The sequence below is a fragment of the Cuculus canorus genome, chromosome 7, assembly GCF_017976375.1.
Source record: "Cuculus canorus isolate bCucCan1 chromosome 7, bCucCan1.pri, whole genome shotgun sequence".
Classification (NCBI taxonomy): Eukaryota; Metazoa; Chordata; class Aves; order Cuculiformes; family Cuculidae; genus Cuculus; species Cuculus canorus.
In genome coordinates, this window is record NC_071407.1 from 16,694,684 (window position 1) to 16,713,679 (window position 18,996).

An 18,996-nucleotide genomic window follows, 5' to 3' on the forward strand; every position below is an offset into this window, starting at 1 on the left:
ATGCAACTTGTTGCTTTCAACACTTATATGCATTATCTTCCATTTCAACAATATCTTTATTAAGTGGCTCACGGTGCAGGCACGCAACCCAGCTCACTCTTACATTTTGTATACACCGAGCTTTTTACAATCTTTTGTATTTTCACATCCATAACATCTTTAAACTAGTAATTTCTGACATTTAAATTCCAGTGGAAAATCCAAACTACAAGCATTCTTCATAGATGCATTCTTCAAGTTACACAAAGCCTACAAGCCTACACTCTTAAATCTGCCTACTTCCAGGACAAGGCTGCATAAGGTACATTTTTATTAGATTACTCACAGCAATAAGATCACACTGTGCACACAGCAGCATATCAGTCTCTTGCTGCAGCTGAGTAGCACCTGTTTTCAAATTGTTTCTGAAATAGTTCTACTTGCTTGCATCTCCCACTTTACTGAGCTTCCGCTGCAGCACAGCGTGGCTCTCTAGGCTCACACACACTGTAGATGCCGTATTTGTGTAACTGTATGGATAGAGCTTGCCACAATTAGAAGGCAAGTTCTGAAAAAATATCCCAGGAAAAGGAATGCAGACCACTGCCAGTGCTAAAGGGACATTAGTGACACTTGGCTGATGTGACAATGGGAGCACTCTGGTCATCTCGTCTTGGACAGAGAGATGTGACACAATGTGAGATGAACAGCAGATGTCTCTGCCTTTGAAGATGATAGAAGGAGTATCAGAACTAAACAATCAGCTTGTGGAGATGCCAGGTCCAGTTATACGTACAGATTCCTGTGTGCCTAAAATACATTTAATGCTGCAGATTTGTCACGATTACTTTATCTTCCTACAATTTTGTCTGGAAATTAATATTGATCCAATCTCTGAATGGAACAATTAGCTGCATAGATACTCTTTTCTTCCAGGTTCCTGAAGCTTCAACCTTAACAGAAATGTGCCAGTGAAAGACAATGATATCTCACAGTCAAAACAGAGCTTCACTTTCACAAAGTGGTCATAAGGAACTATTTCCGCTCCCCCCCCCCCCCCCGGTACTGCAGAAGGCTTGGAACACACACGTCTGAGCAGGCTAAAATCTACTGTAATGACAAGAAGATAAAGTGACAGCTTACTGACTCCAGAGCACTCATGAACACTCATCTCTTGTGACCTTCCCTGGCTTTTACACACAAGCGCAAATAATCACTTGGGTTGAAACCTGTCCTGCTAACATTATTTCATTCCAAAGCAAGCTAGACAAATTGCAGAATACCAAGTGAAGTGGTTTTGAGCATAACTGCTGTGAAATGTTCACGCATTTCTGGTATTTTAACACTGCCTTGTCAAGTGCACCCCTTAATTCTATTCAGCAAATTTTTTTGACCCTTGGTCCACTAAAAGATATCACATCCCAAATTTAGATTTTCAAAATCCAGTCTCATCTTTCACAAACATTTTCATGCACCGACATTGGGTATTTTCTATTTCCCAGAATACCAATTTTGCATGTGCTCTGAAACTGACTCAGTCTCAACTATGTAAAATGCATTAGTACTAATCTCTTACTTCTCCCAGGAATCTACAACAAGGTCTCCTTCTATCTCTACCTTCACTAGAGCTCATCCTTTATAACAGACTTCACATACAAAGCATGTTCTTCTATGCCACAACTCAGCAGCTAGTGCAAGTTACCAAAAAATCAACTTAATTTCCATTTACTATTAGTATTTTCTCCAGCTCATTTTTCCCATTTCCCGGGAGGTTGGTAATGCAGGCTGGGGATCTCCCCATTCCCCCTGCTGGACCTGTTCTAACTTTGTGGAGTAAGCGTTCACCACTACTATATGAGCACATATGAACGCACATGTACCATGGGACACCCAGTTCCATGTACACGAAAAGGGGAGGGCTGGAAGAGGGTCCCAAGTTCCAGCTCCTGCTCCAGTGAGAAGTTTACATGACTGGCAGATGCTAGAAAGTACCAAGATCCTTTCCTCTCCTTCCTGAAAGGGAAACTGAGCTGGCAGTAAAAACCTATAATGGAAATCTGAAGCGTAAGGAAGTGCACCTAACACAAAGATGGTGGAAAATCCTCAGAAAGATGTAGGATTTAAACTTGGATACCTCTCACTTGAGTTTCGCACTGGCTAAGCCTGGTCACTTCCTTGCTCAGTGCGACAGTAACCTGAAGTGCCTTTGGACCTGTGCATCTTCCGTCATCCACTGCACAAACAGCCAAAATATTTAATTCAGATTTTTGTTCTGCATCACTAAATAGGGAGTCCTAAAAGGCAAATGCTCAGCAGTGAGGTGTCGACATCCTTTAGTGCTGCACTTCTAGTTAACAGCCGAGGGGTGGCTTAGGAATACAGAAGCCATAAATATTTTCAATCTTAAATTCTGTTCAAGTAAGCTGTCTTAACTGTGACACATCCCCTTCTGCTGGGCCTTTGGCCTTACACACGCTTTGTTCCTTTGAATCACAATTCAGATTTCACATACTATTAGTGCTATATTCCACCCACAGCACAAACTGTAACTTACAAGCATATTCTTTGAATGGTAAGTGCATTCGGAAATGTTTCAAGTAAAAGCCTTTCTACACAGGCCAGGCTTCTCTGGAAATTACAAGAAAGGTGCACAAGTTTCTGATCTTTCTTAAAATAGCAAAGAGATGCCTTGTATTGTGCAGCATGCAGCAACAGTATTAAAAACTGACTTGAAAACAAAGTATTTCAGAGCTGGATTTGAATATCAAATTAGGTACCAGCTCAAGGGAAGGACCCAGGCGCCATTGTAGGTGACCATATCAGTTCATTGGTCAGTTATTAAAGAAATACAGAAAAATAAACAAAGGAAGAAAGGTGTAGAAGATAACAATCTTTCACTTTACAGAGGAGCTATAAAATGTTAGAGAGAAGGAAGAATAAAACTTTGTGACCTTTTGTCAAAATAAAAGCTAGAAAAATCAAATAAAATTTAAAAGGCATGTAATACTTTCTCCACACATCATGATTACGCTGTAGAACACATCATTAATAAGGGCTGTTCATGTCCAAGCACTTAAACAATATCCTGAAAAAGCTCAAGCATTTTTAATAGCTAACAGGAATAGTGGAAGTAAATTTGAATAGCTTGAATTTTTTGCAGAAGACAATAAAGCCAACGTCATCAGTCTCTAACAGCTGGAAGTGGAGAAAAAGGGTCCTGATGTGATGGACAAATAATTTTCCAGGTGTGTTGCAAGCATTTTATTTCTCCACTGACAGTAAGAACCACTCCTCCTGTGGCCAAGAGCAAAATCAATCTTTAACGTTGCAACCTGTCAGACATTACTGCAAGAAGCCCCACCATACCAGCAGAAGTGCCTGCTGACTTTGTATCTTTACACTGTCAGAGTTCAGAACTGACACAATCTACTGTTCTAAAAATCACACCCCTAACCTTTCTAAACGTAATCTTCTGGAGTGCATAGAAGAAAGAAAACAACCAGGGAAAGTAATTTCTCAAAAGCAACACCAGGCAAAACCCAGTCTGGCTGCAGCAATGCTCTGCATTTACAATTTCAGATTGGATAACTGAAATCCTGTCTCGTGCAAGTATTTCTGGTTTTGTACCATCAAGTTTTCATGCGCTCAAGAGAGCAACAGAGACAGATCTACCTAAGGAATCCTCTGAAACTTCTCCAGGAGTGACTGGGAACACTTCTCAAGCGATACTGTTCAGCCTCACTAGTCCAGGCAACTGGACAGCAGAAAATGATAATTAACATACACTAATAAACATGCACAGACTGATAGATGTAACATTACCAGTATGAAAAAAAAACCCAACAACAAATTAAGAACTCCAAACATTAAATTCAGATTGTTTATTGTAAACAGAATAACTCTAGCACTCTGTCATACTGGCTGTGTCACATGCACCCAATTCCACACCAACTGCTTAAAATAGCACTTGCAAAAATTACAGTTGTGTAATAATAATTTATGGTTTCTTACATAAACTAATTAACAAGCACTAAAATTGAATTACAGTGTATTCTAGGTAGTTTTTTATTGCTTGTAGACACTGCAGCTTTGGATCCATTAAAATGAATCCATTAGTATGCCTGAGTTTATCAAAATTTACTGCTATATCAAACTCAGAAACTGTAAAATGCTGGAGAACACTTAAGAGTGATTAAGAGTTGCTGGAAAACTACATGAGTTTCCACATCCAGTCACAGAACTTTAAAATTCTGCATTTTTCCCTCTGGAAAACATGACCTGTGAGATTGTATTAAACACATTGCCATTCCAATGTATTTATATAATTTGTTAAAATTAGAATTGATAGTATTCCCGTGAATATATATATTTATTTATTTTTACACGATAGAAGCTGTTTCATTTTATTCACTGTAAAAGTGGTATGTTTAAATACTAGATCCCAAAATATATATTTTTATAATATGTTGTCAAAACTTTTAACATACATAATACAAATACTTTCACTAAAGGAAAACTATAAACAAAAGCAAAATGCAAGATGGCAAAAAAGCCCATTTTAAGTGAAAGATCCATGAAAAATGTGGTGAACAGAGACTGGTTTTGCTCACGCTATGTTCAGTTTTCTTTCTCCTCAGGCTACAAAAAAATGTCTTTCCTGGCAACAGGTTACACCACAAACAATCATCAAATTTATTAAAATGATGTTGAAACGTGTGCTGTTAACCTATAAAACACCTTTTAAATATACTGTATTTATTCAACTAGAAAAGGCTCTTGGACAAAGACAACTGAAGGTCCTTCCCATGTCAAACATTCACTTAATTTGGCTTCAGAGCCACTGTAAGAAAGAACATTGATTCAATGACAAGAACAGCTCTATTGAATACATCAGGATTCTGATATAGGACAAAATGCATGTCACATCAGTGCCTTCATTTCAAGTTCTTTTAATAAGAAGTAAATGCTCAGTAATAACCCTGATGAGCAGATTTTATAACTTCAGTGCTTTGCACTCTATCCTGTCTGAATAATTACAGTCAGTTTTATGCATCAAACAGGCAGAAGAACTTAGTGAGACGCTCCCTTACCTTTCTTTATTTGGGTGCTCTCCCAAGCACAAGACCACTCTGCACAAGTCAGTAAATGTGGTGATTAAACACCATATATTGTTTTATCATTTTACTAAATTATGGAATACACTTATAGAATATTTCAGCATAGACTCTTGAGCCTTCTGGGTTTTGTGCATCCTTCTTAAAAGAAGTGGGACTAAACATTTTGTGATGTAACCTGAACCACACCCTGTGCTACAGCGGTACCACTAACCCAGTACCGTGCTGTTCCAAATGCCTTCACGAAGGACAAGAAGGACCCACACAGATTTATTAGAACATTCTAACATGTTTCCATATCTGACATTCACCTGTTCTTGAGGCAAGAACTAATGTGTGCTTAAGGTTATTTGCACTTCTAAGTACTTTGATGGACTGAGACCTAACATAACAAATGAAGCAAAATACACTGAGTTCTCTATCAGTCCACGCACAACTGGAAACAAACAATGACACCAAATAAAGCATTTTCTATACTAAATGGAAACAATTCACAGCAACACTGAATAACTGAACAAGATGATGACAGAGAGTATCAAGAGACTGGGACAACACTTTTGCTTACAAAAATAAGATGCACTATTAAAGTGTTTCCAGCATTTTACTAGTATTAATATAAAATGTCCCCAAATTTCTACAGAAAGATTAAAATCATGCCCACATGTTCAACTGTTCTCATTAAGACAATACTGTCACTCACTACTTACTGTTACTTACTACTTGTGTTGTCAAATTTCCCCCCTCCCCCAGTCTTCATAAAACTTAAATAGAAAATATGTTGGTTGCATGAAGGATCAATTAAAAAAGTCTCATTCAACACATCACTTCAAAAAAATGTGAAAGTCTCTATCTTTAAGAAAAATTATTGACGCCATCCCAAAAAGGACCTACTTTTTCTCACCCCCTCCAGCACCCAATAAGATAATTATTGGGATACCAAATGGTGTTTTTCAGGAGTAATAAGGATATTACAAGTGATTTTGTTTGCTCTGGAGGGCTATTTTATCAAAATGAACATTTGAAGGGTTATATTATTTTAAAAATACACTGCACCTATAAGTTTCTTATTCTTATTGTTTCAGTTGATTTTGGTTTTCAACAGGTTGTCTGTAATATAAATGACACATGACCACAACTGATTTTTATATACTCTCTATCCCTAACACAGCTAATGTCAAATGAATCAAGAAGGAATTTGGGACTTCCATAACGGACAGAACCATCTATCCTAATGATCTTTAATAATTTTGTTCATCATGAAGTCCCCTGAAACCATGTCAGCACTGATCATTTGCATTTCTTCATCCATCGGGGTTCTTCACAGTTTTGCAGCCATGAAATTGATATGTGGTTTCACCAGTGGAAAGAGTGGAAGACTGCGCTTGAATTCTGTCATATTTTCAATCACACTTGGCTGCAAAGAAGCGTACGCAAGAAAGGCTGCTCAACATCTTTAACCAGAGAAGTGAGAAATTACTCGCTTTTCATTAACTTTTGCTACAACTACAGGTAAACACGTCTTTCTTGCTCTTTTCTATCATGTTAGTGATTCACATTTCATTATTACAGCATCACCCAGAACGGTGTTGTTTCTTATGAAATAAAGGGTTTCATATTTACTCTAAATATTTAAAACAATAGCTATAATGCAGTAATTGCATTCCTAATAACGATGGGAAGTTAAGTAAATGCAGAGTTTGTCTTTTCATTTACAAATTCTACTTCAGAACATCCCACCAATCCTTTAAATATGAGAGGCAAGCAAAAAAAAAACCACAATAGCAATTCTATAAGCTATTACTTCTACTTGCAGTAACCTTTTAATATTTAGTCATAATATCTAATAAATCTACAAATAATCCATACAGAAATTTACACCCCTGGTGATTGTTTCACCTATAAGGACTGAGTAAGAACATAGATCTACTACTGCATTGTGAAAAGTTAACTATCTATGGGACACACATCATCATCCCTCTTTAAGAAAATTCATTTAAGGCCCAGTAAGGGCCCAGTGCTATTATATCTCAACATAGAGTGAAATCTGCAATATCTGCATGGCTAGAATTTGTCAAATTGCTTCCTCCAGAGGTTACACACTGACAGGAATAGATATTAATATTTTAAGCTTTAAGATAATGACTATTAAGAGTTGGGTTTGCTGCTGCTGGTTTGGAGCTAGGTTTGAGTTGTGTGTTTTTTTCAAATGAAGATGATAAATTTGTGGATGCATATGCATCTTTCTCTTGGCACTTGATACATCCAATCATACACTATCAGTATTTTCAGAGAATACTAATCTGTATTTTACTCCAGTGTAGATACTCAGTAGAATTAACTATTACTGCTAGCTTTCATTTCAATAGAATAGAAGGAACAAAGGTAGCAAGACAGACTTAAAAAGAAAAAAAGGCATCAGGAAAAATGCCTGTTCTTATTGAGGATGACAATACATGTGGAAAAGAGATGAAACATCAGCCCCACAACAGCATGAATTTCAAGAAGTTTGTTTCTCCCTATAAATACACCTTTAATGATAATGAACTTGCATGTTAAGGTCAAAGCCTGGGATTTTTGGTGTGTTGTTTCTTTTTACCTGTGGTAGTGGTGGTGCTGGTGCCAGGTTCACATCATTTTGACATGGAAATTCTCCAACAACAGGGCCTATTTAACATCATCAAAATAAATTCAGGACCATAATTCAATCAGTAACTTTTACATATTAATCTGCTTTCTCTTATGAGACAAGTATCTATCTAAACCACAGGTTTTTAATCTTGAAGTATCTCTAAATTAGATTCACTAACATTCTGCTTTTATACTCTATTGCTGTCTTTAGAAATACAAAGAGATTAATCCATGATTTGACTTGAAAACACGTGCTGAGGCAGTGGCTTTTATTCAGTTTACTTAAACATAAAGAGAATGTAGAAACAAAAATTGTTAATCTACTCATCAATGAATACTTAGAACTGTTTTCCAGTACGAATTACGAACACAGTAGTAAATGCCAGCGGTATATGCAACAACAACAATGCAAAAGCAGCACATCTTTTACTGAGGATAGGCCTGTGGATGTTATTCCACGTACCAAAATTCCAGACAGCAATTCCAAGTCTTTCCTGCCTGTGCTCATTCTATACCTCCATTCTCAAATTTCAACCCTAACCTTCACCATGGGAGTTCAAAGTGCTTCCCACTCCTAAAATCCCAGATGTCCACTCTACTACTCCAAATTATTTTCTGTTCTCAGAGAAAATGGTGTGTCTGCCTCCAGGAGGAAGGGTTCTCTCTGGGAAGCTTTTGTGTTACTCCCTACAGAACGGGCACCTGCACTTGGAAGAATGCCCATTTGCACTCATGGAAAATGCATCGAAGTCCCAATTTCTCTTTTGTGACAGAAGTGAAGCCACACACCACATTAAATGGTTTAGGACTGGGGAGTATGTAGAGAGAATACCTTACTATAATCTCTGTGATGGTAACCACTTATTAGGTCGTTTCCCACTCTCAACCTTGTCTTGGGAAGACACCATTCCAAGCAAACAAACTGTACTGGCAATGTATCCACTGCATTTTAAAAAGTTCTCTCTAGACAGGGAAAATATTATAGCAATTTCTATTTAGCAGTGATTAGTCATGAAAACTGGAAAGATGCTTTCAAGCAAGCCTTCCTTACTTAGCTGCAGAGCTACGATTTCCATGATACTACAAAAAATCAATCATTCTGAGACTGGAAGTTGTTTCATGACAGGCACACAGCTATCGCTTTCTTTCTATTCCAAAGACAAGCCTTCAATATTCTTGATTTTGCAACCAGTTACATGTTGGAATTTAAGTCCAGTATAAAATCCACACAAAACAGAAGTTTTTCCTCTCAGTTTATTTATATTAAGCAGAAACATTTTTAACCTTTTTCTTCTTGAATTCTAAAATGGAGCAACGCGGCTTACAATGCACAGCTAATCTAGATTATTTGAAAATAAAATCTAATGAGACTGACTTTCTCAAGTGTAAATATAATGTTTGACATTCCCAGAGAATTGTGGGGTTAATTTTGGGTTGTTTGTTTTTCATTGAGAGTGTGCAAATAAAATTGTGGACATCAACTGCTTGTCAGAAACCTACCCCCAAACATCGTATTGAGAGCTGCAAATCCTAACTTTAGGTTTCCCTGTAGGACTATTACAGAGCTCTGTGTCTGTTTTAAAATCTCCTGTCAGAAAAAAAAAAAAAGATTGCTATTTTAAGATACATTTGGTTTAATATCAATGTACTTCAGAACCGCTGAAGAACTTGGCCACAAACATCAAGCAGAAATTTTGAAGCACCTACGTAAAGAAAACCTATAAAAAGAAATACTTTTTTCCTCTGAAAGGTACCTAATCTCTACAGCGTAATTTTTCTTATATTATATTTGTATCATATAACATGGCTGTCTTTAACTACGGCTTGCTTGAACAGGAATTGATTAAATACTATATTCAGTACAATACTTACAGGAATCCATTTCCCTTGCAAGGACATGTACTGATACCTTGTGTCTTCTGGGAGCATCTATTGCCAACAGCACCTACAGTAAAAAACATGAAGTCCTTCAGGTGTGGGAAGTATCACTCAGACATATTTATAAAACAGTAAAACTATGAGAGCATTTAATTTTAATTTAAGCTTTAAAGTGACAGATGTCCCTTCAAATATTATTATTAAGTCACCCATACAGTACTGTGAATTGTTTTACAATCATGTTAGGAAATTCATGTACTGTTTAGGACTCAGAAAAACTGGAAGTAACAGGAATTCAACCATTACCTATCACAGTATCAGGAATGCAACCTAAAAATCTTTGCAGCATTTTCAATCCCTGTCAGCCTTCTGGAAGCACATCACCCTGAACACCATTATTGAACTCAGCTGGACTAGCTTACCCATCTCACCAGTTATTTCTGATGTGAAATACCAAATATCATGTATTGCACATTAGAGTAAGCAAAACAGACTCCTACAAAACCAGAACGTGGATACTTGTTCAAGTTACCATTTACTAAACAACAGCTATTGAAATTCCATTTACTGCTTGTATTTGCTGCTTATCTTCAGCCATGCTACCATACTTCTTAAAAAAAAAACATTAGCCAACCAAAGATGGTAACAGTCACTGTACCATGTACACAATAATCAGTTTTAAGCATTAAGACTAAATCTCATTAAAATAGATAGTAATGTAAAAATGACCTTGGACAGGGAGAAGGGTAATACAGAGTACAAAAGGGAAATCATTTTGAAAGACATTAGCCCCCCCTCAAGAGAGCAAAAAAGAACACACATATTCATGGTACTTCATGGGCAAAATATTTCCCACTCAATACTAAGCTCCAAAGAAATATGTCTACATTACCTTTCAAAGTGTCCCCTGACCCATTATCTGCTTCATAAGTAATAAAACAATACGTACACTTTGCAATATAGCGACTTATCACTGTCTATGAAATCTGTTACAAAATAGAAAGAATGAGGCCCAATGTTTTATTTTTTTTGCGGGGGAGCTTCCTCTAACTATAAGAGGAAGAAAAGTGTTGATTTACAGCCAACAAAGCTCGAAAAATATCTGTTTCATTCACAATTCACACACAGAAAATAAGCTGAATCATTTACTGAAGGATAAAATTAAAAGAATAAATTTGCAATTCTGGTCAAGCTTGGCCGTAGAGTCATATAGCAACATATTTTTTTATTCAGAGAGAAAGGATAAGTGAGGCAAGAGGAAAATAAAAAAACCAAAAACACAACAAAACCCAATCCTTCAGAATTTTTAGAGTGTGCTAGTTGCCACTAAGTAAGATTCAGGAAACAGAATTATCATCAAGGTATTGGCATCAGTCATATTACCTAACTAAAACAGGCATAAGTATATGCTTTCATGACTTGCACAAATAACATCCAGTTCAGTCTAAATCTCTTTCCAAGTACATTTTGACTACACGACTAACTTACCTTGTAGAATTGTATAATATCATCCTTGGTGAGGGTCTTTAGATAAGCCACTTCAATATTATCTGCACAAAAATAGTAAAACTTAGAACAAGTCTGCAAATCATAGCTGGTTATTAGCACACTACTTATCCAAAGTATTCTTCTTTCAGATGCTGTAACTGACTGTAAATGGTACGCTTTTCATTCTTAACTTTCAAGCTAATGCTTACATCACTAGAAGTGTCATTGGAAGCTTGGCAAAAAATTATACTTCAGTAAGTGCATTTGATTGGACTTATTAAAAAAACGCATGTTTGAAGAACACCGATCGCACTGTATGTTATTCAGTAGCTAAAAAGATACACCTGCTGCTGTATATTATCTTCAAATCAGTGTTACATATTTCTAATGCAGAGTGATTGTAGATGGCTTTTATTCAGTTAGGAAACAGGAAGGCAGGATGTACTTGGGCAGAATGTACTTTAAAATAAACGTAAGGAACAATGCCTACATCATACCTGTTAAGGAACAGTCACATTTAAGATATCTGGGGACAATTTGTCTCAGTAGGTACATCACTTCATGTAAATTATTGTAATGAACTAATCATGTAATATCATCACTGCACAAGCAGGAATGTATTCTGTTGTAGGTATGCTTGCTTTCTTAGGCTTAGAAGGAAGATCAAGATAGAAATGCATGCAAGAGAACAAATGTGCAGCTAACAAGTCTGTGAGGCAGGCTGCAAGTAATTAACATGAAGTTCTACATGCAGGAAATAAAAAAAAAGACAAAAGGCAGTTTGGAAAAGTTAATGACATTTGGGAGAAACATTTTTAATTAAGTAAAACAGTAAAAGTAATAATATTAAAAACACAAATACCTGAAGAAAAAACACTGTCCCTTCTTAAGGCTGGAATATGAATTTCTGATTCTGACAATTCTAGTCATATTAGAATCATTAATGAAAAAAAATACTAGTGGGCAGAGAGAAATTAAAGATAAAAAAGTCAAAGGAAATAATAAATTGAGCAGGATTTAGATATGAAAGCTATGTCTACAGTCAGCAGTAAGAAATTCCAGAGCAATAATATAGATCAAATTATGGTAAAAAACAGAAACTCTTAAGGTAGAGAAAAATTAAACTGTTTCATCAGACACTAGAAAAAAAAAACGTAGTAGAGGGGATAAGTTTTCATTCCACTTATACTCAGGCATGAAACCTTGGCAGTAGCTCTTATTCTCTCAAGACCAACCTAGATGACAACTCAAAATTCTTCATTATTAAAACAGTTCATTTAAGCACTGTCAACCAAAAAGACTGTATTTGCTGTTGTGGAAGGCCAATACTGTGCATGTAAAGCGTAACAGAAGTAAGAGGATACAGAGTGTGTTTTATGTAGGAAGCATATTATGCATGGAAGATGGAAAATTATAGCTATGAGTAAGAGTTTAATATGAAAAAGTGACGAAAAGCTGATCTGTATCTTAAATTTTTTTTAAATGTTAGAAAACTATATTACTAATATACCTCAGTATTTTGCGTAAAAAAATAATCTTCAACCAAGGATAAAGTGAAAAATAAAACTTAAATACTACCTGTGTAGGATCGCAGTAAAAATAACTGTCAGTCCATTTGCAGCAATAACAACAGAAGCTGGATCTCACCTAGTCATCTACAAGCTTATAATCTTCAAAGTATCATGGATGAAAAAAAAAGTTTCTTCAAGCCTACCCGAAGCTGAGACAAGTTGCATGTTACTCAAGATACCTGCTGTGGCCTGTGCCAACGCTTCCTCAAAAGAACAGCGCAATGGGAAGACAAATACGGTTCATATATAAATGGACACACCATTAGGAATGTATATCTGAATGCACCTCAGTCAAGCATTAGGCATGTATGTCACACAGACCGCTGAACAGCACAGAAAGAAATGTGAGCTTCTGCAACATCAACATTTGCATTCAAACCACCTCCAATCCTTGACCTGCTCTGTATCTCACTGAGCCTTAAGGGAAAGAACAGACGGTCAGTGAAGCATTCACCAATGCACATCATATGGTGAACATCAGGGAATGCATTTATCCTCTACTATCGATGGCTCCCACAGCAGGCAGAGCACAGGCTCCACAAATGACATTTTCTCAGGGCAGAAGGAAGAAATACAACTTGCAGGACATAAATCACAAAAACTACACCGAAGCATGCATAGGCTATGTAAAACTTTAAGTTGCTCTCAAATGACCATAACACTCAACAGTCACAAGTAGAGCCAAACTACAGCATCCAGTATTAAAAAAATTATGATTTGTCTTACCTCTGTCAAAGTTATACTGCTGGGAAATGATTTCTCCCCAGTATTTAGCACATTCTGCAGAGAGCTTCTTTGGTTTGTCTAGACGACGAATTGCTAAAGCTTGGATGTGTTTTTGGAAGGCCTCTTCTGTCATGTCTTCTATGCATTTCTCCATAGTTTTTAAGAACGCTTCGACTCTGCTTTCTAAATAGTGTGGTGGCTTTTCAGATTGGATAATAAATCGCAGTCCTTGGATGCCATTTGCCCGGCGTGGACCACTGAACACAATGTAACCTTGGCAAAACAGCAATAGTCACAAATTAAAGGAAATCCCTTGCTAGGGCATAAGTTTGCCAAACATTGCATGTTTGACCGGAAGGCAGTTGCATGGTAAACATAATGCTGTAGCATAAATTAAACAACGCAGGTTTGTAAAATATGCCACCGTGTTTTTTAAAAACATCTTTATTTCACTGAGGCAAATATCATTTCCAGGAAGGGGCAAGGAGGAGATGAGGCAGACCAAGACAGGACAAAGGGAATTCTGACACCAGGATTAGGTAATCAGAAATTACGCTTTAGTCTATAGTGCTTCATTAGATTGAACATTAAGAAACTAACTATTTTTTCACAACTTCTACTCTGAATTCTCTCTGCTGCAATGTAAGAACACTATTTCTCATCTTACCAATTAGATATAAAGAAAATACGATTCCCTTCTTTTTTTGTTGCAGCTTTCACTTATCATAGAATAGTTTGGGTTGGACGGCACCTTAAAGATCATCTAATTCCAACCCTCCTGCCATAGGCAGGGACATCCCACTAGATCAGGCTGAACACACAAGCCTTCTTTCAATCATCATTCCCTCTCTTAATAACAAATCTGTCACATCTCAGTCTTTTAACTACTTTTATAGCTCTCTAATTGGTCCTTGATGATCATGTCAAAAGTGGATACAGGATTTCCAAGTCCTTACCTGAACAATGTAAGAGTATTATTGCGTGTGCATCTTGGAAGCTCCCGTTTATACATCCCAGTGTTTTACACAGCAGCAAAACACCGCTGATTTATGTTCTACATCCAATCCACTACAATCTGTAGATTGTTTTCTACAAAACTGCTACCTAACCACTTGCTTCCTAGCTTGTATCTGTGCCACTGGTTACTCACGCCAAACTGTTTCCAGCAAATTGCATCTTCTTCGTTCAAGTCATGTTTCCAGAATGTCAAACTAATTTTGAATTCTATCTTCCCACACACTTGCAGTCTCTCCCAGCTTAGTATTATCTGAAGATTTAGTAAGTATATTCACTCTAAGTTCTTTAGTAAGTATGTATCATCCAGAGTTTTGAAGAAAATACTAAATAGCATTGGATGACCACAGAACTCTGCAGAACGCTATGTTTTTCTGATGAACTATTCTTATTGATTCCTCAGTCATGACTTTCCAAACAGTCTTGCATGCAAGACTTAGACAGTTAAAATCCCTACGACCAATATGGTATGACTGATTCTGTTACTCACAAAAAGCCTAATCTTGCTGAGCTCCCTGGTATGTTCAGTCTCCAATCTGAGACATTCCCCCATTTCTCACCCTTGGAAAAACTATCCTCTTCCTTATCATTATTTCTGTCATGCAAACTATCACGTAAAATCTTTGTCTGTTCTTGTTATCCTGTTTGGAATGACCTTATGAGATTTCAGTCTTAGTGGTTCAGGTAACAATTATTTGTACATATCAGTGAAGAGCTGTGATCTTAAAAAGCTTGAAATGTATTTAGCATGGCAGCTTACCATGACCCATAAAGCAGTATTCCTAAGCTAGGGCTTGTGAATCATTAAGTGCAGTTGGAAGAAGTATCACATGCAGAAAAGGCCAAACTGCTACCACTGATCCTTTAAGAAGACCTAAAATTTAGGAAACTAGTCTCATCTCCTTTTGGTAAAAATCCGGGATATGAAATTTTCTGTACAGTGATCAAACTCCTTTTTAAGCCAGAGTTGATTTCAGGTATTTCAGACTTATCTTAAAAATAATGCTTGCTTCTTCTCAATTTAGAGTATGTGCACAGTAGCATTCCTTTGAGTCACCAGCAGTTAAAATTATTTACATTTACCAAGTATCCTTTAAATGGCATTCACTAAGCAGGGAAAGAACACCTCATCGTGTCTCATGTAAGCACGTGAGTATGTGTGCATGTGTGTATACAGACAGAATCACTACGGGAAATCTTACCTAACTGTTCCTTAGTGCGCAGAGTATTGAAGCATGGTTCTGAGATAATTTGACAAAAGAGCTCCAAAAACATGTTCTCAGAAGTGCTCTGCATGTCTGTCTGATAATATATTTCAATGCCACAATTGTTATGAACTTCATTTCTCTGTTGATATACAAACCAGCCTCCTAAAAGGACAAAAAACATATAAAAATGTACATTCTTAATTGTCCGCAATTAAGGAGATAATGGTCTATCACTTGTGGAATGGAATTTAATAAATGGTTCAGAACTGTTATAGCAGAATTTCCACTAACAACACATTTTTCGTGAAACAAGCAATGAAAAGATTATTTTAACACACTGAAATGTCATAGCTTGAACATATCAGCAAGAAAATCGAAACTGGCTGCTTCTCCTCAGGCAAATATTTTTGGAACCGGAGTGGAATTCTGCATTGCATCTACTGTGTAAATGGTTCCTAAAAGACAATTTGTCAGAAACATTGAACATTAAAAATAATTCCGCATTTAATACCAATAGCTTCTCTGCCATATGGCAGTTTCCACAGGCTGATGATCAGCTATGGGTAATTGACTTTGGCTGTATCACTACATACGTCATCGTTCCTGTATAACTTACAGCAATTCCTTGAACCTTCTTTCTTATATGTAAGATTTTTTTTTTTGCACAATAGATCTAATATCATGTAAAAACATTAGGAAGCCAAAAGAACTTTTATTAGAAAAATACAAAAAGTTACATGTGTAAGAGCATTTAATTTCCTCAAAAATAAAGACTTGTTTAGGACAATCCTTCACTGAATGGTCAATTAATACTCACGAGGGCTCAAAGAACAGTGCTTATTCACATATGCCCACTATGTGCGGCAGAGAGAGAGACAGGGCTCCTATTTCCATGAATCATACAGAGCCAATTAGGATTGAATCACAGAATCATAAAATGGTTTGGGCTGGAAGAGACCTTAATCTAGTTCCTACCCCAAGAAGTCATATTCTCATACACAGATTAAAAACAAAACAAAATTCATTTTCAAGTATAGCAGAAGGATGATATACTAGCGTACAACTGTATTAACAAAACCACACCCTAATTATATTTTTAAAGGTATTGTTTAAAATCATTTGAAGTAAGTTTGACATTGAAACAAACTCCTAGTGACAGAATATTAATTTTAAAACGCCACGAGCAAAAAGATAATCTCAATTTAGCATGCATTAAAAAACTGTAAATAAATCATTTAACTTACTGTCAGGAAGTTGCACTTCTCTGTATCTCACTAGCTGACTGGGAAGGAGCGGCTTTGTATGAGCATGCTCAATCAGAGTGTCCTCAACCATCTGCATAATTCCTAATGCAGCCTGGAAAGAAATACATAAGAAGATTTTTAACAATCATAGTTACTCTGTACCTAACAGCAGGCTAAGACTTTGCAATTATTGATGGTGATGTGAGAGAATATTAAAAAAAAAAAAAAAAATCAAGAACAGAAAGTAGAAATATTGTAATTTAATAAAAATACAGTAGAAGTTAAGTGAAGGTTTGGGGGGGGTGATGGTTGTTTGGGGGTTTGTTTGTTTGTTTTGACATTTATCTTATTTACATGTTTAACTACTTGTCCTCCCCCCCAACAATTCTGAAATTAAAGTTCAATGGATTTTTTTCCCTTTCCCTTCACCACTTTGATGTATTCATCTTTCAAAGTTTGAAAGTGAGATACCTACAACACGTCTACAAAACAAGTGACACCACATTAGATGCAGTTCTAAGAAAACAAATTAATTGTTAAGTTCAGGCATGCATTCCATTGATGCGCTGGTAAAATTACGACTTCCTGCCCAGTGACTTTCTTTTATTCAATAGCTTAAAATAATAATAATTAAAAAAAATCCTAAGTAGTAAAAAAAAAATGAAAAATCATTAGTTTCATTCAAGGATTTAACTTTAAAAGCTTTAACTGTTAAAGGTTGCATATCCTTGTAGCCTGCATACTGGAAATTATAGTAACGTGCTACAAAGTAGCTTTGACTGAAAGCCAAAGTCTCAGTGTGCTGCCAGAAACTCACAACACAAGTGATCTTCTCAAAAACATGCAAAAGGTCTGGAAACTTAATCATGCCCCTCTCCAACACCCCCCAATATAAGAGACAAGAAGATTGAGGTCTAACAGTTTGACAGATTAGAGAAAAATACTATACATTCCCTCCATTAAAGTCATGGTATTAAAACAAAACATTTACAGCAACATTGTTCAGACAGATGTCTAAACAGGCAGGGTTTCTTATTCATCCACTTGCAGCAAATAAAGAAAAAGGAACAGTCAAAAAACAAATATCCGAATGAAATTAATTCATAAAGAACTTGGAATTTTAAGCAGCTAGGTAGGTCTAATTTTTCACAGACTCACTAAAAAAATTTTCAGTACTGGAAGCTGTCACAAGAGTGTGTCATTTTGACTCAGTTTTAGTTGGAAAAAAAATCTAGATCCAGGTTAAAATTTCTGAATAACGACATACAAGACAGACTTTAAAATACTCAGATTATAAATTGTTTTTTCTTAATTTTCTAAGAGTAGTACAAGGGCAGCACTTAGCCTAATAAATCTAAAATGGAAAAAACGCTATGATAATCCCACAAAGAAGTACAAAATCAAATTATGAGATCGTATTTGGTCAACATGCTTTAAGATCTGAGATTAAACTAGTCTTCCATTTTTTATGCTACTTTTAAATAAAAATTGTTTTATTAAACAAAGTATCACACCAACCTGTTTTGTTATATTGCCATGGAGAAGAGCTTCAATGTGTAACCGTGACAACAGTTGAGCTATAAAGGCCTTGAGGCGGGGAAGAGTGACATCTAAAATAGATATTGAGACAGTTAAATCAATTACATGCATTTTTACATTAAGTACCACCTAACTAATCATTAGATACAGTGTATTTCTTAGAGGAGAAGCTCATCATAATGAAAAAGTGAATCTTTCCTTAAAAATGCAACATTGGAAAGTTTCCAGAGCTAAATAGCCGCACACATCATATAGTTTGTTTTGCTTAGGATTCACATACTGTCTGACCCAGATTCCGAAAAGAAAAAAAAAAAAGCCTTCTTTCCAATCATGCTGAACACACACTCACTCTCCAGAGAAAACAGTCGCAATAACTCATGTGGTGTTCCAAGATAAAGCCTTAGTTATTAACTAAACAAGCAGCACGTAGTTTATAATGTTTGAAAAAATACACTGTGCATTTACCATCAAGACTTTAAAAAACACCCTCAACTCAAATATGGTGTTTTGGTAGCTTCTTTGTAACAAACACAACACAAGAAAATATTTTTGCAATATATCTCAGAGTACACATACACACAGGTTGTGTGCTTTCCAGCATTCCATT

At 36.2% G+C, this 18,996-nt stretch overlaps 1 protein-coding gene across 4 annotated transcripts in view; it reads right to left on the reverse strand.

Annotated features, from left to right (window-relative positions):
* Positions 1-3,878: 3,878 nt before the first annotated feature.
* The window catches only part of IDE (insulin degrading enzyme), a 63,658-nt gene continuing 48,540 nt past the window's right edge, over positions 3,879-18,996 (reverse strand). For 3 of the 4 annotated variants that reach the window (XM_054071859.1, XM_054071857.1, XM_054071860.1), the window contains exons 18-25: positions 18,369-18,460; positions 16,851-16,962; positions 15,601-15,768; positions 13,385-13,657; positions 11,088-11,149; positions 9,594-9,666; positions 7,690-7,757; positions 3,882-6,507 (exon numbers count right to left, since the gene is read on the reverse strand). In XM_054071859.1, the coding sequence (XP_053927834.1) occupies positions 6,412-6,507; positions 7,690-7,757; positions 9,594-9,666; positions 11,088-11,149; positions 13,385-13,657; positions 15,601-15,768; positions 16,851-16,962; positions 18,369-18,460 (944 nt within the window). In that variant the 3' untranslated portion in view covers positions 3,882-6,411. Of the gene's footprint in view, positions 6,508-7,689; positions 7,758-9,593; positions 9,667-11,087; positions 11,150-13,384; positions 13,658-15,600; positions 15,769-16,850; positions 16,963-18,368; positions 18,461-18,996 lie in introns of all 4 variants that reach the window. The other variant, XM_054071858.1, reaches the window with a different exon arrangement.